This window comes from Schistocerca americana, chromosome 1, assembly GCF_021461395.2.
Source record: "Schistocerca americana isolate TAMUIC-IGC-003095 chromosome 1, iqSchAmer2.1, whole genome shotgun sequence".
Classification (NCBI taxonomy): domain Eukaryota; kingdom Metazoa; phylum Arthropoda; class Insecta; order Orthoptera; family Acrididae; genus Schistocerca; species Schistocerca americana.
The window spans coordinates 253,821,863-253,843,674 of NC_060119.1; the positions used below are offsets into that span (position 1 = coordinate 253,821,863).

General features: G+C 40.8%; 1 protein-coding gene across 1 annotated transcript in view; it reads left to right on the top strand.

Annotated features, from left to right (window-relative positions):
* The window catches only part of LOC124623192 (DNA-dependent protein kinase catalytic subunit-like), a 565,210-nt gene that overhangs the window by 373,964 nt on the left and 169,434 nt on the right, over positions 1-21,812 (top strand). The window contains exon 34 of the mRNA XM_047149022.1: positions 18,086-18,308. Coding sequence (XP_047004978.1) covers positions 18,086-18,308 — 223 coding nt within the window. The remainder of the gene's footprint in view (positions 1-18,085; positions 18,309-21,812) is intronic.

Consider the following 21,812-nt stretch of genomic DNA (forward strand, 5'->3'; position numbering starts at 1 on the left):
TTTGTTGGGGAGAACTTTAGGAAAGCACAGCTCTTCCATAAAGGAGACTGCATGCAGACATCCATTGCAACCCATTCTTGAGAACTTTTTTAGTGTTTGGGATCCCTACCAGTCTGGATACAGAAACATGCCAAAGAATTAAGAAGCACGCTGCTAGATTTGCTACCGGTAGGTTCGATAAGTACACATTACAGAGGTAATTTGTGGACTCAAAAGGGAATCCATGGAGCTTAGACAACATCCTTAGAGTGAAACACTATTAAGAAAATTCAGAGAACTGGCATCTGAAACTGACTGCAGAACTATTCTTCTGCTGCTAGTATGCAGTCTGAGTGAGGACTGTGAATAGAAGGAAAGAGAAATTAGGACTTGTATGGAAGAGTATAGACAGTTGTCTTCCTCTCACTCCTTTTGCGAATGGAATAACTGGTATTGGTACAAGGTAATCTCTGCCTTGCACATACAGTGGCTTGTGTGGTATGTATGTAGATGTACATGCCAGTGTAGACAAAGATACCTGTGACAGGACTAGAGTAGGTGGTAGTGGGTGGATGTATGAGACAGGTGTTGCATCTAGATCTATTCCAGACATACGTGCCACGGGATGATCATTTGAGTGGTATAGACATGGACAAGGATATGGCAGGCATGGGCTGGATTGGCAGCAATATACCACTGTGAGAGGGGGGGGGGGGGGGGGGGAAGGAGGATAGTGGGAGAGATAATTCTCATCTCAGGACACAAGGACAAATGGACAAATAGTCAAAACTTTAATGGAGGAGGTGTTTAGTTTTTCCAGTCCTGGGTGGTTCCGAATCTTGACTGGAGGAAGGAAGGGGGGGGGGGGGGGTGAGCTTATTTTTATTTGTTGCTGGCCGGTGGGTGTATTGGGGAAGGTAGGTGACTGTAGAGACAGTGTGCAGGAGCTTCGTTTTTGTGTTCCTGGACAATGTCAGGAGGATAATTTGGTCCCTAGAGGCCTCAGCTACACCATCAACCTAATTGGAGAGGGACTGCTTCTGATTGCAATGCATTGACTGTGGGTAGCTAGGCTGAGTGGGAGGGACTTCACAGTGTGGAACAGATGACAGCTGTCAAAATAGAAATATTGTTAGTGCTTGATAGGTTTGATGTTGACAAAGGTACTGATGTAGCCATCCTCAAGGTGGAAGTTGATTTTGAGGAAGGGAGCTTGTTGGGCTGGGAGCACCAGGTGAAGCGAATGAGTGAGAATGTGTTGAGATTCTGGACAAATGTGATAGGGTGTCCATACCCTCAGTCCAGATCCAGATTGAAATGTCGTCATCGAGTCTGAACCTAATGAGGGGTTGGGGTTCTGGTTGGTTAGGAAGGATTCCTACAGATGTCCTACGAATAATTTGACATAAGATGGTGGCATTTGGGTGCCCATTGCTTTAGCATAGATGTCTTCAAACAGGAAGTAATTGTGGGTGAGGATGTAGGTCATCCTGGTGTCCTGGAAGGAGGTTTTAAGTTTGGAGTCAGTCAAGCATTGCAAACTTAGTGTTCAGTATCACCAAGGCTATGGGCATTAGTGATGTTAGTGTAGAGAGAGATGACATTGATGGAGACGAGCACAGCAGTGGATGCTAAAGGAACAGTACTTGTGGAGAATCCACATTTGGTAGCGTATAATACCTAGCAGTATTTTTTTCAGTGTGTCTGTGTGTCATTCAACAGTTCCACTATGTGGTGAGTACCAATCTATCCTTTTCATATTGTTGTTATTTCATCTTGGATATTCCATTGTTTGATTTTGTTAAACTGATAGTGGTTGAAGTTGCCCAGATGTCATAAGTTAGAGGCGGCATTGTTATATTTAGTACCTGTCAAAATGTAGGCACATGTTTTGCAAATTTTGGTTTAAAATGTGGGACAATAAGACCTGATATTTTTAAGCAAAATCTGTCATATAAATTCTTGGTAGATTAAAACTATATGCCAGACTTAGACTCGAACTTGGGACCTTTGCCTTCCATGGATAAGTACTCTACCGACTGAGATATCCAAGCATGACTCGTAATCTGTTCTCACAGCTTTAATTCCACCAGTATCTAATCCCCTACCTTCCAGACTTCACAGAAGTTCTTCTGCATAGCTTGCAGGACTAGTAGTCCTGTAAGTAAGGATGCCATGGAGACATAGCTTAGTCACAGCCTACGGTATGTTTCCTGAATGAAACATTCAGTCTTCAATGGAGTGTGCGCTGATATGAAATTTCCTGGCAGATTACAACTGTGTGCCAGATCAAGACTCAAACTCTCGATCTTCACATTTGGTGGGCAAATGCTCTACTTACTGAGTTACCCAAGCGTGACCCGTACTCACAGCTTTACTTCCAACAGTATCTCATCCCCGACCTTCCAAACTTCACAGAAGTTCTTCCGTGAAATTTGGAGGATTATCACTCCTTTTCATATATGCACACATTTCAATGCAGAGTGAAAATTTCATTCTTGAAACATCACCCAGGCTGTAGCTGAGCAGTGTCTCCGCAATATCCTTCCTTCCAGGAGTGCTGGTCCTGCAAGTTTCAAAGGAGATCTTCAGTGAAATGTGGAAGGTAGGAGATGAGGTACTGGTGGAAATAAAGCTGTGAGGACAGGTTGTGTGTCATGCTTAGATGGCTGTCAGTAGGCTACTTGCCGACAAAAATCAAAGGTTCTGAAATCAAATCTCAGTTCAGCACACAGTTTTAATCGAACAGGAAGTTTCATATCAGTGTACACTCCACTGCAGAGTGAAAATTTTGTACCTAAGTTGGTTGAGTGGGTTAGTGTCGAAGGCATTATACTCCAGGTCAGCAGACTTGTTTGAAGGACCACTCAATATTTTTGTGGCGAAAATAACATTTCAGTATTTGAAATAATAATTTTATTTATTTGATTTTAAAGATTTTCATATTAATACTAAATTGATTTTTGTTATGTGTATATTAGAGAAAAAGGCAGTAAAGGTTTATGATGACATATGAGTAGATATTATTTTAACTTTAATGTAATTTTAATTTATACTTTCTGTGCCTTGTGAAAACTTCAGAAGTTAGGCCATGTGATTCATAGTTCTAATCTAGTGCTATGAACACAAAAATGGTAAATTCTTTTGCGTGTCAACAGGGATTCTAATTATCCCCAGGACAGTTAAATGACAAAGAATATTGAAGTTGATTTGATTTTCAAGGTACACTTGACACCCATGAGTGAAACAGTATATATCACATATATTTGTTGGTAGACTACTTCATAATTCCTTATGGTTGCAAGGATTACAAAAACATAAACAAAATGTGTTAAAATTTCCTAAGAGGTAGCTTTCTCTACTTCTTGTAACCGGCAGTTATCACATGTCAATATAAGAAAATATTGTCATCCAGTTAGTTTGTCTTTACAGAGAAATTAAAGTCTGAAACAAATGGCTGTCCATTACATCAACTACCATCCAGAATGATAACAGAGCAGTAATCTAAAACCAGACTCATTTATAAAGTCTTTTTCCAAGATGAAGTCATACATAGTCATATTCATCAGTTATCACCATGTTCATCTAATGCCTGCTAGGTAAATCTTCTTTTGTTCTTTATTCAAATAGTCCTTTTCTTTCTCATTGTGTTATATTCATATTTGACATGTAAAAATAAACCCATATTAGCACATTATACCAATTAGATAATATCTTATTTATTAACTGTACCTGTTGTTGTTTCATATATATTTTGTGACTGATAAGCAACATTCCAAAATAAACCAAATGTCGCAGACAGCACTGAATGATTGGAGTCACTGTATATTACAAAAGTGCACTTTAAATATTATGTGCAGAGAACATGTCTTCTGCCCACAACATTTGCCACCTCTGTGGTATACCAATGTGTGTCACCTATTTCATTAAAATACATTGTTACTTGCCCTACACAGGTTCACAATCTTCTCATTAAAAATTATCAGTGTCTCTCCAGCTTGTGTTAATTACTTACACTTCTGTAAAATATATATCACAGTTTTAAATTCTGCCAGCTCAGAACAGTACCTGCAGAGAGCCCTCACCATCCACTATATATGTATTTCAATTTATTCTTGACCAGTTTCAGTTATTTAAAAATAGGTCTGAGATGCCAGTCACCTGTTAACTTTCAGGAGTGTAAATGCCATTTATCTAAGTTTTTCATGATATGCCAAAATATGCTTATTTTACATTCCACATTCTGCCATTGGTACATTAGGTATATTAATGTGTCTCCTATGAAAAGGCAAACAATGGGAACTCCAGGTTGGAATATCAACAATATAAGGAAAAGATAAATTTGTACTTGCCATAAAGATTACATGTTGAGTTGTAGACACATACAATGGAAAGTCATTTATGCATTAGCTTTTGGCCAAAGCCTTCGTCCGAAAATGAAACACACACACACACACACACACACACACACACACACACACACACACACACACACACTCATTCATTCACATGAGCAAGCATACCTCATGCACACATGACCATCATCTCTGTCAGCTCAGACCGGAATGCAGTTGTCACATGGAATGGAAGCAGTTATCTGGCAGTGTGAAAGGACCAGACTGCCAACAGGAACAGTGCCAGGAGACTGTGGAATGGGGAGGTATGTTGGCAGTTGGTGGGTTTAATGTGGACAGAGGTGTCGACCGAGCCATCAGAGACAAGAGGGTCAACATCTAAGAAGATGGCACACTGAGTTGAGGAGTGCCATGTGAAGTGGTTGGGAAGGAATGAAGATAAGGTGTTTTGGCCCTGAGCCCATGTTATGAAGATCTCATCAATGAACTGAACCAGACTAGGGCTTTGACATTTTTGGAGGCTAGGAAAGTCTTTTCTAGATTTTCCATCATTAGGATGGCATAGTAAGGTGCCATGCTGATGCCCAGGGCTGTGCTGTGGATTTGTTTGTATACCTTCCCTTCAAAGGATAAGTAGTTGTGAATTAGGATAAAGTTAGTAGCATGTATGAGGAATAAGCAGTGGGTTTAGAGTCTGAGGGACATTGTGAATGGTAATGTTCAGTTAGCGGTAAGACCATAGGTGTAAGGGATGTTAGTGTATAGAAAAGTGGTGTCTATAGTTAAGAGTAGGGATCCAGACGGTGAAGGATTGGGGATGGTGGAGATGGCCCTCACAAACTTGGTCCTGCAAAACCGCATTTCCATGGCACAGGCATCCCAGAATAACCTCTGCTTCTCCACAATATACTGCTGCTGCGCAATCCCTGTTACATGCATCCCGTTTCTCCAACTGAATCCCTTGCCCTTCAGCACCTGGGGAATCATTCCAGACACCACCTCCATAAGTTATCCAATTTGCTGACACCACCTGCTGCTTCGGAGCACCACTATAACCCCTGTCCTACCCAAGTGTTCTGTGCCATCAACCCCTCATAGCATGCACACCATGCCCAGCTGACCTTTTCAATTTGCCACAGCCACCAAAACTCCCTACAAACACTTCACAAAATGCAGAGTCGAAACATTCCCATAACACTGTTGTTAACCTTTCCAACAAAACCCTCAGCCCCACGGAAGTTTCTGACCTATCCAAAGGCCACACCTTTAGCCCTAACACAAATTTAACTTTGTTGGACTTGGTAAAGACCTACTCTTCTCCCAGTCTGTGCAATGCAAACATTCCTTGTCACCGATCCCTCAAACGAAAGCCAGCCTAATACCAACATTGAACTCTGCCTCTCCCAGTTCATACCACCATCCAACTATGATCCTCCTCACCTCCCACCAAACTACTTCCTGGAATTCCTTACCTCCAACTTGGCCTCACCATCCTGCCCTGTATCCCTTCCTCAGAACACCAACCTTTCAGCTGAAGAAAGGACAACCATACACAACATTAAAACAAATCCTGATGTAATCATCATACCTGCAGACTAAATTTCCACCTCCGTTGTTATAAATTGTAGTGACTACTTGGTGGAAGGCTACTGCTAATTATCTGACTACTCCACCTTTAGACTCCGCCAGAGTGATCCCATCCCAGAAGCCCCAACATAACCTTCAGTCCCTGCTTAAAGTCATATGTCCTTCCCAGAACCTTTCCCCTGAATCCATTTCCCTCCTCACCCTTATAATACCCTACACACCCAACTTTTACATGCTCCCCAAAATCTGCAAACCCAACATTCCTGGATTCCCCATTGTAGCTAGTTATTGTGCCCCCACTGAAAGAATTTTGGCTCTCAATGGCCATCACCTCCAACCAATTGCTCATAATCTAGCCTCTCATGTCAAAAGTACTGAACATTTCTTTCAAACTCTCCATCATCCCCAGCCCTTTAGCTCTTGGATCCCTATTAGTCACTGTTAACACCACTTCCCAATACACCAACATCCCTCATGCCCACAGTCTGGGTCTTTCACTACTGAACATTACGTTTCCCAACATCCTTCAGACTCCAAACCCACTACCTCATTCCTCATACACCTTACTAACTTCATATTAACTCTCAACTACTTCTCCTTTGAAGGGATGGTACACAAACAAATTCACAGCACAGTCATGAGCACTTGCAAGGCGCCCTCCTGTGCCAACCTGTTTATGCCCCATCTAGAGGAGACCTTCCTAGCCTACCACATCACCAAAGCTCTAGTCTGGTTCAGCTTCATTGAGATCTTTCATGATCTGGGCTCACGGTCAAGACACCCTATCCTCAATCCTTCACACCCTCAACACCTTCTTTCCGTATGCTTCACCTGATCCTCCTCAATCAAGCATGCCACTTTCATGAAAGTTGACCACCTCTTTTGTGATGGCTCCATCCACACCTCTGACCACAATAAATCCACCAGTCACCAACAGTACCTGCATTTTGATGGCAGTCATCCCTTCCCCAATAAAAAATCCCTCCCGCACAGCCTGGCCACCTGGGGACAACATATACGCAATGACAAGAACTCTCTTGTCCAGTATGCTGAGGGTCCCGCCAAGGCCTTAACAGATAGGCAATATCCCCATATCTAGTCTGCAAACAGATCTCCCATGCCTTTTCCCCACACACCACCAATCTCCTCACTACCCCAAAAAACCAATTACAAACAAGTGCCCCTTTGTCACCCAATACCTCCCTGCACTGGAACGACTAAACCGTATCCTTTGTCAGCACTTTGATTATGTATCGTTATGCCCTGACATGAGGGACATCCTACCCTAGATCTTTCACCCCCCCCCCCCCTAAAGTAGTGTTCTGTCACCCACTGAATCTCCATAACATCTCATTTCATCCTATGCCACTGGAAATCCCAGCCCCTTGGCACAGGGATCATATTCCTGTGGAAGACCCAAATTCAAGACCTGCCCAATCCACCTACCCAGCACTTCAGAGGCCAGGCTACCTGAGAAAGCAGCCATGTCATATACTAGCTCTGCTGCCATCGTTGCACAGCTTTTTATGTTGGTATGACTACCAACCATCCACCAGGATTAACAGCCACCACCGAACTGTGGCCAATACTTGATTTCAGTGGCTGCTTCACTACTCAAGCTATCTGAATCCTCCCCTCCACTACAAGCTTTTCTAAACTGGGCAGATGGGAGGTATCCTTACAACATACTCTCCATTCGTGATATTGATCTGACCTCAACCTACGGTAACACCCTGCACCCAACAGTTTTCACAGCATCTGTCCTATTGCCTCCTCCCTGTTCTCATCCCCTCACCCTCCTTGTCTGCCACCCTCTGCAAACACACGCACCGATCTTTCCCCTTCCTCACTCCTCTCTGTTTTTGCTACATGCCTCCTGCCCAACTCCACCCCGCCCCACTGGTGCCTGTTGGTAGTTTAGTCTGTGCACACTCCACCAGACAGCACCCTTCTCGCCACCTTATGCAACAGCTGCATACCGATCTGAGCTGCCTGAGGTGATGGTAGGTGTGCCCGAGTGGTTCTAGGCGCTTCAGTCTAGAACCGCGCGACCGCTACGGTCACAGGTTCGAATCCTGCCTCGAGCATGGATGTGTGTGATGTCCTTAGCTTAGTTAGATTTGAGTAGTTCTAAGTTCTAGGGGACTGATGGCCTCAAATGTTAAGTCCCATAGTGCTCAGAGCCATTTGAACCATTTGAGGTGACGGTCATGTGTGTACGAGGTGTGCTTGCTTATGTGAATGAATGTGTGTATATTTCCTGTGACCGAAAGCTTAATATGTATGTATATTTTCATTGTGCCTGTCTGCAACTCAACATGTCATCTTTATCGTGAGTAGCAATCTACCTTTTCCTCTCGTGTCCTCTATGAGAAATATGCATTTTTGTTCCAACAGATGTTAAATTTTTCTTCCAGTTAATGATGATTGAAATAATAGAAACTGGTCAAAAATAAATTTAAATATATACAGCTGATGGCAAAAAAGTGTTTCTATAAATATCTTACAGCTGTAGCAAGTTAATTACAGAAATTTTTTATTAAAGTTTCTCTCCAATAAGTAGCTTACAATATATCAGATATATGTTTATTGGTGGAAATACTTCTAACTAACGCAATGTTCAAAGTAAAGTGTGCTATACATCACCAATGGTAATTTCAGTAATATAGTGGAAAGTTTAGATTCTTGCTCATCATGTAGAGGAGATACTGAGTTTCAGACAGGCATGACAGAAGTATTGCTATACGTTTGAGCTTTCAGTCACAAGGCCTCCTTCTAAAGTAGAACACACACACACACACACACACAAAATACATAATCACTGTCTCTGGCCTCTGAGACCTAAGTTGCCAGAAAAAGTTTAATGTTCATGCAAGAGTTGATCTTGTATGAATGTGTGTGTTTTCTGCTTTAGAAGAAGGCCTTGTTGTCAAAAGCTCAAATGAAAAACAATATCTTGATTTTTCCTGTCTGCAAGTCAACGGGCCATATGAATAAACGGAAGCAAATGCTTTTCCTTCAAATTTCAAATCTCCGGCTTTGGCATTAGATATATTGTATTAATAAAAAGAAGCTCTGATTTCATTTTGGAAGCAATAGCTTCTAAAATGTGAAGGCCAATACTCATGTTTGCAGTGTGCAGATATGCTCAACTGGCAGCATCTGTACACCATGCAAAATGCTACAGACCATGCCGATTTCCACTTGGAGAGCACTGTAGAACTCATTTCAATGAAGAAATTGTTAAAAGGTTTGTGAATCATTTTCTGTTAGCCACAGGGAGAAGAAGAGGCAGAGCGCTGCCGTCGAAATAGAGGATGAAGGTTTTCCTGCGGTATGCGGTTGATCCAGGATTCCAGTCTGGCATAGCAGAAGAAAGGGTTTCATCAAACTACAGTTAGTAAACAAATGGGCAGTGCTCCTAAAAAAATAACAGAAAACGCTGACCTGTTGATCAAATTTCCTATGCCAGCACATGAAGTGGCTGTGGCAAAAAAACAAGTGGCTAGAAAAATGTACATTTCAAAGTGCTATTGGTATGGCTGACTGTACACATGTGCAGATTCCAAAACCTATACACTGTGATGATGAATATATCAATAGAAAGGGCTATTCTAGTATAAATGTGCATGGTACATGCAATACAAAGGAATGGTTCACCAGCATTGAAAATAGCTTGCATGGGTCAGTACATGACAATCAGACATGGAAAAATTCAAGCATCTGGGAAGTAGTACATGAATTTAAGAAAATTGTTCTGTTGGGTGATGAAGGACATGGCCTAGATCCCTGATTAATGGTCCCCTATTATAATCTACCAGAGGTGAGTCACAAAACATTCAACAAGGTTTGAAAAAACGAGGGGGTCATGATAGAATCTTATTTTGGTCAGCTGAAGAAGCAGTTTCTTATTTTACAATATGTGTGTAGAGTTACATTACCAAATGCCCCAATAATTGCAGTTTTATAATAAAAAGGATAGTTACTACTGACCATATAGTGGAGATGCTGAGATGCAGAAAGGCACAACAAAAAGACTGTCGGAAAGTTAGCTTTCGGCCAACAAGGCCTTTGGTCTCTCTCTCTCTCTCTCTCTCTCTCTCTCTCTCTCTCTCTCTCTCACACACACACACACACACACACACACACACACGCGCGCACACGCACACTTGTGTGTGTGTGTGTGTGTGTGTGTGTGTGTGTGTGTGTGTGTGTGTGTGTGTGTGTGTGTGGGCGCGCGTGCGTGTGAGTGCGTGCGTATGTTGCTACCTTTGATGAAAGCATTGTTGGCCGAAAGCTAACTTCCCAACATTCTTTTTGTTGTGCCTTTCTGCGACTCAGCATCTCCGCTACATGGTGAGTAGGAACTATTGTTTTCATTATATTGTTACACTCCATCCTGGATTTTCCATTGTTTAGCAATTATATCTTGCTGCTTTGTACACCATAACATTGCAAAACACCAACAGGATGAAGATTTTGAAGATCCTGCTCAGGATTTTCATGACAATGTCGATAATGAAGAAGAGTGTAACTGAGATAAATTCTTGGGAGAGCATGTGAAAAAAGACAAGAAGTTGCAATTGTAATACAAAATGCAGGATTTTGTGTTATTTTATATATATGAAACTTTACAAAATTCCTGAAGAACAGTATATATATTACAACTAGTTTCAATTTCCTACTTACTCTTTCACATTGTTTTCATAGTTCTCCTTTGCATTAAGTAAGATGATTATCATAGCTTCTTTTTCCATTTGCTTCCTTATTGATTTCAATTGCTCTATTACTTCAGCCTGTGTAATTCTGTGGTAATGAGCTACTTTGTTCAGCCTGTTTCTCACAAACATTTTGCTTTCTCCAAGGATGGTGGCTTGTCATATGAACTTGATCTAGTCGATGAGGATAATGGGCCAGCAAGAGGTGTCATGTCTGTTCCTTGTTACATATATGTATGCCAAAGACAGAAATTGTTTGTATTTTTATGAAGATATATTTTACAAAGTTAATAGCTGTAACTGTCCATCGCAAAGGGGTACAAAATGTTGGCAACCTAAGTTAACTCTAGCTGTGGCACTGCAGGCTACTAAGTAATAGACGTGGCTCTTACATATCAGAATAAGCTCATATAATTACCATAATCAACAACCAAATTGTCATTTATCTCGATGAATGAAGCATTATAAATAGCACATAATAATAATAATAATAATAATAAATAATAATAATAATTATTATTATTATTATTATTATTATTATTATAACAATAACAGTTGCCGGCCGAAGTGGCCGTGCGGTTCTAGGCGCTGCAGTCTGGAACTGCGAGACCGCTACGGTCGCAGGTTCGAATCCTGCCTCGGGCATGGATGTGTGTGATGTCCTTAGGTTAGTTAGGTTTAACTAATTCTAAGTTCTAGGGGACTAATGACCTCAGAAGTTGAGTCCCATAGTGCTCAGAGCCATTTGAACAATAACAGTTATGATACAGTAATAAGGAGAGAACATATTGTATTTGTCTTGAAAAACCCTCTCTGCAGGGGATAGCGTTAATGTTGCCTCAACGTCACTGCTCCTGAAAATTATGATTTGGAAGTACATGTGTAATTTGTTTAACCTGCATCAAATTAAATATTAATAATTCACCAGTTTATGTTTTAACTCATGTAGACTCTGATTCATTGTGGGATCCCATCTTCTTGTAGAAGGTTGTAAAGATTTTTCTCCCAAACATTTAAAGCAACTGGTTAATTTCCTGTTCTGTTCCTATCCATTTTCCTTTTTACCCTGGTTTTCATGTTATAACTTCCTTTAGTAACTGCTTTTTGTCAGTTTTGTGTGACAAAATTAGCTTCAAATAAGTGTATTGCTTTCTGAGTTGCTTCTTCTGTCATTTTTTCCTTCTTTCTTTCGTTTCTTTTTTTTCCCCTTTTTTCCCCCTCCAGAAGATGTGATTTCTCTAATAATAATAATTCGGGATATGTTTCTAAAGCTGCACAAACTGGGCTTTCATCTGAATTGGATGAGAGCGTCTGTAATCAACACTCACATGTGCTCACTTACAACAAATAAAGTGAAAGGAAGTGTTACAGCCCACAAAAGTGCAAAATCAGGAGCCCGTGCTTCCTCAACAGAGGTTGCTGACTTTTGAGGATGTAGGAGAGCGCTGGAAGTGGTTTCTGAAGTTTCCTAAATACACTGGTGTCCAAAATTAAAGCAACAAACTGCTATTTCTCCATCTTGTGTCTAATTCACCGTATAATCACACAAACTATCAGCAGATGTCCATACAATCACCTTCTGCATGGCAAATGGCATTCAGATCAATGGACAACCATGTCCACAATGACATCAGGGCACTTATCAAACGGGTTAGTGTTTGCCGGATTGCTGTGTATACAGTCGCTGGCGTCACAGTATGGCACAAAGAAGACCCCTACCGACACTCTGCAGTGTAGGACAGTCGCAAACTTATGAGGCTTGATGGCTTAATGTGAATCGTTCTGTTGTTTCTCGGAAGTGCCAACAATTTGTAGGGACCCGAAACAGTACTCCAAAGACCAGGGCAGGGCCAGCCACAAATGATATCAGAAAGAGAGGATTGTTATTTGTATGTAAGGACTTGATGGTACTGCCTTAACACTGCACAGCAACTGGTATCTGACCTCACAGCATCCACTGGACATGTTGTATCGAGACAAATGTTGTCCAGAAGGCTTCAGCAGAATGGCCTTTATTCTTGGAGATCTACTGTATGTGTACGTCTGATGCATCTTCACCGAAGGGAACATCTAAAGTGGAGTTGTCATCATGCCACCTGGGAGGTTGAACAGTGGGCCACTGTTCTTTTCACAAATGAGTCTCAATTTGGGCTGGAGAGTGATTCTCTATGAATGTAGAACACGACTTTGGGACCCAAACATTATTATGGAAATAGACCGATATCGAGGAGTATCCCTAATGTTATGGGCAGGGATTGTGTTGAACACATGAGCACCTCTTCTTGAAACTGTTTGGGGAACTGGCTGGGTTTAACTGTTGTCAGGTATCGTGATGAGTTCTTGGGACCTCGTGTGGTTGTTGCAAGGACTTTGTATTGATGAATGACAGTGATTGACCTCATAGAGCAAGAGTGGTTGATTTTGTATGGGAAACAGAAGATATTGCACGCATGGCGTGCCTGCTTGCCCTCCCAATTTGAATTCCATAAGGCATGTCTGGGGTGCCCTAGGAAGATGGATTGCATCACTTCAGCATCCACCAACCACCTTGCAAGCAGCTCTCCAGTAAGAATGGGCGTTATTGCCTCAACATGAGATCGATAATTTCACTCACAGCATCTCCATCGTTGTGAGGCCTGTATTTTTGCCAGAGGTGGCCACAGCCCATACTGACCACATTAACCGGTAGTCGGGATGTGTGTACAAATCAGTTAAGTTGGAAAAAACTAAAAACATTTTTCTCTACCGTTGTGTATATTGCAGTTGTTTCCGTCGTGTATTCTTTACATTGTTTCTACTTTACTATCATCAGTTTACACAGTTTTCTGTCAAAATAAACACAACCTTCCAAAATTCCTGTTTGTTGCTTTAATTTTGGATGCTAGTGTAGATATTGTGGTCCGAGTAGTATGATGATTAAGATATTTAGTATTCAAATCACCGTTCAGCAATCCAGATTTAGGGTTTCAGTGGCTTCTTTAAGTTGACTAATGCAAATAACAGTATGTTTGTTTTGAAAAGGACTCAGCCAGTTTCACTCACCATCCTTGTCCATTCCAAGCTTGAGTTTGAATGATTGGCTATTTCATGTATATGTTGGCATTGGAACTAAATAACAGTTCCATTTAAATAACATGACAATCAAACAAACCTTTTATTTGAATATTGTACATGATCTTAAAATATACACAAGTCATTAACTGTAGTACCTATTGCCCTCAACACATGGCTACTCCTCTGTGTTCTCTTCACATCTCATACCAGAAGGTGGTGGGATATTTTGCCTTCCTGCTCCCTAAGGACTCTGTTAGCCCCACCGCTCTCCGCTGTCACTTTCTCTCGATTCTTGATGTGTTCCTGGGCTCTGAAGCGGTTTATACTGACGGCTCTACCTATCTATATCCATACTCCGCAAGCCACCTGACGGTGTGTGGCGGAGGGTACCTTGAGTACCTCTATCGGTTCTCCCTTTTATTCCATTCTCGTATTGTTCGTGGAAAGAAGGATTGTCGGTATGGCTCTGTGTGGGCTCTAATCTCTCTGATTTTATCCTCATGGTCTCTTCGCGAGATATACGTAGGAGGGAGCAATATACTGCTTGACTCTTCGGTGAAGGTATGTTCTCGAAACTTTGACAAAAGCCCGTACCGAGCTACTGGGCGTCTCTCCTGCAGAGTCTTCCACTGGAGTTTATCTATCATCTCCATAACGCTTTCGCGATTACTAAATGATCCTGTAACGAAGCGTGCTGCTCTCCGTTGGATCTTCTCTATATCTTCTATCAACCCTATCTGGTACGAATCCCACACTGCTGAGCAGTATTCAAGCTGTGGGCGAACAAGCGTACTGTAGCCTACTTCCTTTGTTTTCGTATTGCATTTCCTTAGGATTCTTCCAATGAATCTCAGTCTGGCATCTGCTTTACCGACGATCAACATTAGGCATCTGCTTTACCGACGATCAACATTAGGCATCTGCTTTACCGACGATCAACATTATATGATCATTCCATTTTAAATCACTCCTAATGCGTACTCCCAGATAATTTATGGTATTAACTGCTTCCAGTTGCTGACCTGCTATTTTGTAGCTAAATGATAAAGGATCTATCTTTCTGTGTATTCGCAGCACATTACACTTGTCTACATTGAGATTCAATTGCCATTCCCTGCACCATGCGTCAATTCGCTGCAGATCCTCCTGCATTTCAATACAATTTTCCATTGTTACAACCTCTCGATACACCACAGCATCATCCGCAAAGAGCCTCAGTGAACTTCCGATGTCATCCACAAGGTCATTTGTGTATTTTGTGAATAGCAACGGTCCTATGACACTCCCCTGCGGCACACCTGAAATCACTCTTACTTTGGAAGACTTCTCTCCATTGAGAATGACATGCTGCGTCCTGTTATCTAGGAACTCCTCAATCCAATCACACAATTTGTCTGATAGTCCATATGCTCTTACTTTGTTCATTAAACGACTGTGGGGAACTGTATCGAACGCCTTGCGGAAGTCAAGAAACACGGCATCTACCTGTGAACCCGTATCTATGGCCCTCTGAGTCTCGTGGACGAATAGCGCGAGCTGGGTTTCACGTGACCGTCTTTTTCGAAACCCATGCTGATTCCTACAGAGTAGATTTCTTGTCTCCAGAAAAGTCATTATGCTCGAACACAATACGTGTTCCAAAATTCTACAACTGATCGACGTTAGAGATATAGGTCTATAGTTCTGCACATCTGCTCGACGTCCCCTCTTGAAAACGGGGATGACCTGTGCCCCTTTCCAATCCTTTGGAACGCTACGCTCTTCTAGAGATCTACGGTACACTGCTGCAAGAAGGGGGGCAAGTTCCTTCGTGTACTCTGTGTAAAATTGAACTGGTATCCCATCAGGTCCAGAGGCCTTTCCTCTTTTGAGCGATTTTAATTGTTTCTCTATCCCTCTGTCGTCTATTTCGATATCTACCATTTTGTCATCTGTGCGACAATCTAGAGAAGGAACTACAGTGCAGTCTTCCTCTGTGAAACAGCTTTGGAAAAAGACATTTAGTATTTCGGCCTTTAGTCTGTCATTCTCTGTTTCAGTACCATTTTGGTCACAGAGTGTCTGGACATTTTGTTTTGATCCACCTACCGCTTTGACATAAGACCAGAATTTCTTAGGATTTTCTGCCAAGTCAGTACATAGAACTTTACTTTCGAATTCATTGAACGCCTCTCGCATAGCCCTCCTCACACTACATTTCGCTTCGCGTAATTTTTGTTTGTCTGCAAGGCTTTGGCTATGTTTATGTTTGCTGTGAAGTTCCCTTTGCTTCCACAGCAGTTTTCTAACTCGGTTGTTGTACCACGGTGGCTCTTTTCCATCTCTTACGATCTTGCTTGGCACTAACGCATTATGTACGATGGTTTTGAACTTTGTCCACTGATCCTCAACACTATCTGTACTTGAGACAAAACTTTTGTGTTGAGCCAACAGGTACTCTGAAATCTGCTTTTTGTCACTTTTTCTAAACAGAAAAAACTTCCTACCCTTTTTAATATTCCTATTTACGGCTGAAATCATCGATGCCGTAACCGCTTTATGATCGCTGATTCCCTGTTCTGCGTTAACTTTTTCAAATAGTTCGGGTCTGTTCGTCACCAGAAGGTCTAATATGTTATCGCCACGAGTCGGTTCTCTGTTTGACTGCTCAAGGTAGTTTTCAGATAAAGCACTTAAAAAAATTTCACTGGATTCTTTGTCCCTGCCACCCGTTATGAACGTCTGAGTCTCCCAGTCTATATCCGGCAAATTAAAATCTCCACCCAGAACTATAACATGGTGGGGAAATCTACTCGAAATATTTTCCAAATTATCTTTCAGGTGCTCAGCCACAACAGCTGCTGAGCCAGGGGGCCTATAGACACATCCAATTACCATGTCTGAGCCTGCTTTAACCGTGACCTTCACCTAAATCATTTCACATTTCGGATCTCCGTCAGTTTCCTTCGATACTATTGCACTTCTTATCGCTATAAACACGCCTCCCCCCTTCACTGTCCAGCCTGTCTCTGCAGTATACATTCCAATCTGAGTTTAGGATTTCATTACTGTTTACGTCTGGCTTCAGCCAACTTTCTGTCCCTAGTACTATATGGGCGTTGTGACCGTTTATTAATGAGAGCAGTTCTGGAACCTTTCTGATGGTCTCGTAGACTTCGCATATGTTCATGGAGGATATATTAAGCAGCACTACTTGCCAGTTGGCTGCAGTGTTTCCACTGCAGAGCTGGTAGCCATATCTCGTGCTCTAGAGTCCATCCGCTTATGTCCTGGCCAGTCATTTCTCCTGTGTACTGACTCATTGAGCAGCCTACAAGCTATCAACCAGTGCTACCCTTGCCACCCTCTGGTAGTGTCCATTCAGGAGTCCATCTATGTGGTGTTTGTGTGGACTCCAGGACACGTCGGACTTCCCGGCAACAAACTTGCTGACAGGCTGGCCAAACAGGCAACGCGGAAACCGCCTCTGGAGATAGGCATCTCCGAAGCTGACCTGCATTCTGTCTTACACCGCAGGGTTTTCCAACTTTGGAATGACGGAATGACATAACAGCATGCACAACAAACTGTGTGTCATTAAGGAGACTATGAATGTGTGGAAGTCTTTCATGCAGGCCTCTCGCAGGGAATCAGTTGTTCTCTGCTGGCTCCGCATTGGCTATACGTAGCTAACACATGGTTACCTACTCCATCGCGAGGACCCACCTCAGTGTCGCTGTGGCTTCCGGATGACAGTCGTCCGCCTCTTGCTGGACTGCCCACTTTTAGCCGCTCTGCGGCAGACTTTTAACTTTCCCAGCACCCTGCCTTCAGTGTTGGACGACAATGCCTCCACAGCAGCTTTAGTTTTACGTTTTATCCGTAAGAGTGGGTTTTATACTTCTATGTAGGTTTTAGCGCATGTCCTTTGTCTCTGTGTGTCCTCCACCCTAGTGCTTTTAGGGTGGAGGTTTTAATGTGTTGCAGAGTGGCTGGCTTTCCCTTTTTATTGTCGTGGTTAGCCAGCCACGTTAATCTGCTTTCATGTTTTACTCTCTTCTGTTTCTAGCGTCTCCCTGTTGTTTTCTTGTCCTCTTTTGTTCCTTTTAGTATTCGTTGCCTTCCCTTCAGTCTTCTGGCTTTTCCTTGCTTTCTGTTTTATTCTCACACTTGTGGCATTGTTTTATTAAGAACACGGGACCGATGACCTCATAGTTTGGTCCCTTCTCCTGCCTTTAAACCTATCTTTCCATTTCCAACTATTTACTTTGCTCTATGAAAATATGCAAGAAACATAGTTTCTTTTTCTCCATGTGGTTCTACTGATAACTGCAACTGTATGTTTACTTGTGTTTACTTGTTATATATAAGCTGGATTTAATTTTAAAAAATGGTAAATTTTCTCTTTCGCAGATGGATGTAGTAATTGCTCAGCAATTACTCACAGCCATATTTGCAGGTATCCTTAAAGGACTAAGTGAAAATGAAGAGGACTTCACAGACAGAATCAAACAAGTATTTGAAGATATTTTTGAAAAAACAGTAGCATGTCCACCATCACTCATTGGATCCATAATTGAAATGGCTCTCTTAAGTCCACAGTCAATCATACTTGATGTCGAGAAACTATCTGCAGGTAAGTTGCTTTATAAATACAATACCAAACCTGGTCTTTGGTTTAACCCATGGCTCACTGAACTTCATCACAAGTATCCCTTACTGTGTTGGTATAGTACACCACTTTAAAAAACATTATTTTGATGTAACTGTGATACATTTCACAAACATGGCTTGATAAGCATGTATTGGTTTATTAGCTTTTTGACACATTTTATTGCTTAATACACCACTCAGAAATTAATTTGACCTATAAATGTGTTCATTCATTAAGGCACATAACAGGCACAAGATGATTATAATTCACACATGTGCTTATGATGTTGTGGATTTTTGATTTTTTTTTAATTTTTTTTTTTTTTTTTTTTTTTTTTTTTTTAAGTACTGGAAGCTTTATTCTTGATGGAGCATCTGTGTCAGTGCATGAACAATAGAAGGCAGCTGCTTTAAAATTAAGATACATCATTGGAGGACTAATTAGTTCTTATCTTCAGACGGCACAATTCTTGATACTGACAATAGAAGCGCATAAAAATAAATGAAGGCAGCTACCCAATTTTTCTTAACCACAGATTCTTCCTACTGAGGTTGCAAGAGGAAATTATATAGTGTTTCTCTTTGTGGTTAGAGAGTTTATTGAGAACTCACATTAAGAAGGAGCAACCTAATTGGCAAAGATTAGTGGCTCATTTCCTTCTCATGCAAGATGTCACCCTCTTGAATTCTGGTGTGTGTGTGTGTGTGTGTGTGTGTGTGTGTGTGTGTTTTATTGCTTGTCCTGAAGATAACTATGACATAGTTATTTGACTGTTTAGTATCTATCGATTTCAACATTATCAACATAAATTGGTATAGTTATGCTTGAAAGAGTTGAGTAGTGCCAGTATTCTTGTTCCTCTGATGAAAGTTGCTGAGCTTTTATATCCAATAATGTGTTCATTGTTGGCAAGTACACATCTTTTTTCCTATTTAATTGTTTGTTTTAATTTCTTGTTCCATATTTTCAGCTCTCTTGATCTATTTTTCTTCTACCTGAGACATGACACTTCTTGTTTTTGGATCCTCAATTCTCTGGTATTGCACAGTTCTTTATCAACACTTTTTTAACACTAACTGGCATATCAAAGCAGTTTGATAAAGTGCCCAATGATTTCATATTTTTACAAGTATTTCATTTATGTACTGATCTGTGAACTAACGTGCAGGAATTTTGGTAGTTTGATTGATGGTTCGGAGCAATACTATTGTTTTTAGCATTTCATAAACGTTACAGTATCACACTGAAAATTTCACTATTTTCCAGTTTCAACCTCAAAATGTACACTTGCAAATGCTGCTTAGAAAGTCCTGTTGTTCCTTTGCTATTAAGTACTTTATAGCAAAAAATGTTTCAGAAGTTATTTTATTCATGTAATTATTAATAGAGGTATTAATGACTGACATTAATGTCACTTAGGATCTTACCTCACTGAAATTGTTCTACATCAGCATCTGGCTGCAAATGTGAATATCTTTATTTCATAAATTTTGATGACAGTAACAATGCCTCTGACATTTCTTATTTCCAAAGCTTTCTGGCACATGAATATGTTAATACCTGAGCACAACACAACAATAACAAAATAGTTCCCTGGGAGAAAGTAAAGACTATACATTGAAATTAATATTTAAATTAAAATAGTTTTACAACTGCATTCATCTTCTTCACTATTATAAGCTTGTCCATGCTTCAGATTGTAGTAGAATTCATGGTAAGCTGTTGGAGTTATGTTGTTCTGGCAAAGGAGCATCAGATCAGAAAATTTTTCCTCTGAAAGTGAAAGTGATGATGAATATGCATATGGCATGTCTTCTACAGCATGTTCTACACTTGGCCTGTGACATCAAAACTTGCGCATTTAACCAATGGTATTGTAGACAGTAATATTTATATGTAAATGATGTCATCCATGGTTCTTCCTTCCTCACCATTGTTCCTGTGATATCAGACCAGCTTACCCTTTAGCTCTTTTCAGTTTTAGTCCAGTTTCGGACATTCAGTGAAACCTCTTTGTAATCAAAGAAATCCTTCTGTGACATCTCCTGTACATCAGACTCTTTCTTTTTGCTTGACTCTGGCTTATAGAATGTATCACTGCTGTAGTACATAATGTTCATGCTCTTTTCTGCTCTCTCGATAGCACTGTTCATGCTGTCTACATTCTTGTATGTGCCCCTTCTCAAGAAACTTACGGGTAACAGAAACAGTTTTTGGGGTACTCTAACTCTACAGATTCATGAAAAATACAAATCTGTTTTGGTTCTGACTATTTCAACATCAGAAAAGAAAAATTTCTGTAGCCATTCTCACTTTGCTGCTTCAGGAATTTGTAGATGCAACTAGCTATATCTGTGCTTCCTCTTTGTCCAATTCCCTCTATCCACATGAAACACACATCCTTTCATATTTCCGTGTTGTAGATAGTCAGAGTGTAGGTTCTCAGCTTTCTTTTGTTACAGAGCAAGGACTCTTCACACTGTGGAGTGCTGAGTACCTGCTGTAAATCAAAACAAGCACACAGAATTGTACTCTCAATTTGCACCTTCAACTTGTCAGCATCTTTTTCTGCTCGAGCCATGTCTCTGTTTTTCAAAGGTCTGTGTATTTTTTCCTCCAAAGCATTCTTATTTTCTGGTTCAGCGTTCTTGTAACCTCACTCTCATCAAAAACATCCTTTTTATGTTCGAAAAACGGAAGCTTGTATTCTGTATTGAAAATTTTTCATCCAAGCTGATGCATATTCCATCCCCTTCTCCTGACACTTCTGAATGTACATTCTGTATGTCTTTCAAATACTGTTGCTGCTATCTAGATCCTTTCTAATGTAGTGTGATACTGCTTCATCAAATAAATCTATATGATTTCATATCCCTTCCATGTCATCTGATGTTCATTGGTGATTAGTGTGCTTGCCACCTTTACCCTACTCACTAAACCTTCAAGAGTAGTTTTTCCTAAAATCTTTTACACCCACTGGTCTGTAACACTAAAAGTATGCAAAAACATCGTTTTGAATACCTTTACTACTTGATTTTCAAGAATAAATATGCTGTAATGTGTGAGTACAAATTCTTTTTCTTGGAATTTTTGTGATAAGCTTGCTGAGATTATCATTTTTCCTATTTGTACTTTCTGAGCCATAAAATGTCTCAAACAGTTTCTTTCTTTGATATAATGATAATTCATCTGTAAACTTGCACCTTGCTGCTATGCCACAACTTAGACCCATCAGCTTTTCTTGCACTTCTTTTCTGCTTAAATTAATGTCATTTTCCTTTCTGGTAAACTTCTTTTCTATGGTGCTCCTCCATTTTCATATTCTCAGTTGTTTGTTTGTTCAGTGAAACAAAATTGTAAAAGCAGCTACAAAAAAAGACGATGCAAGTTTGCAAAGATATTAGTGCAAAAGTATCATAACAGAAATTGCAATGGCATTACACTGAAAATATGTGGAGAGTGTAGTTAAAATGTTCTGACATTTTA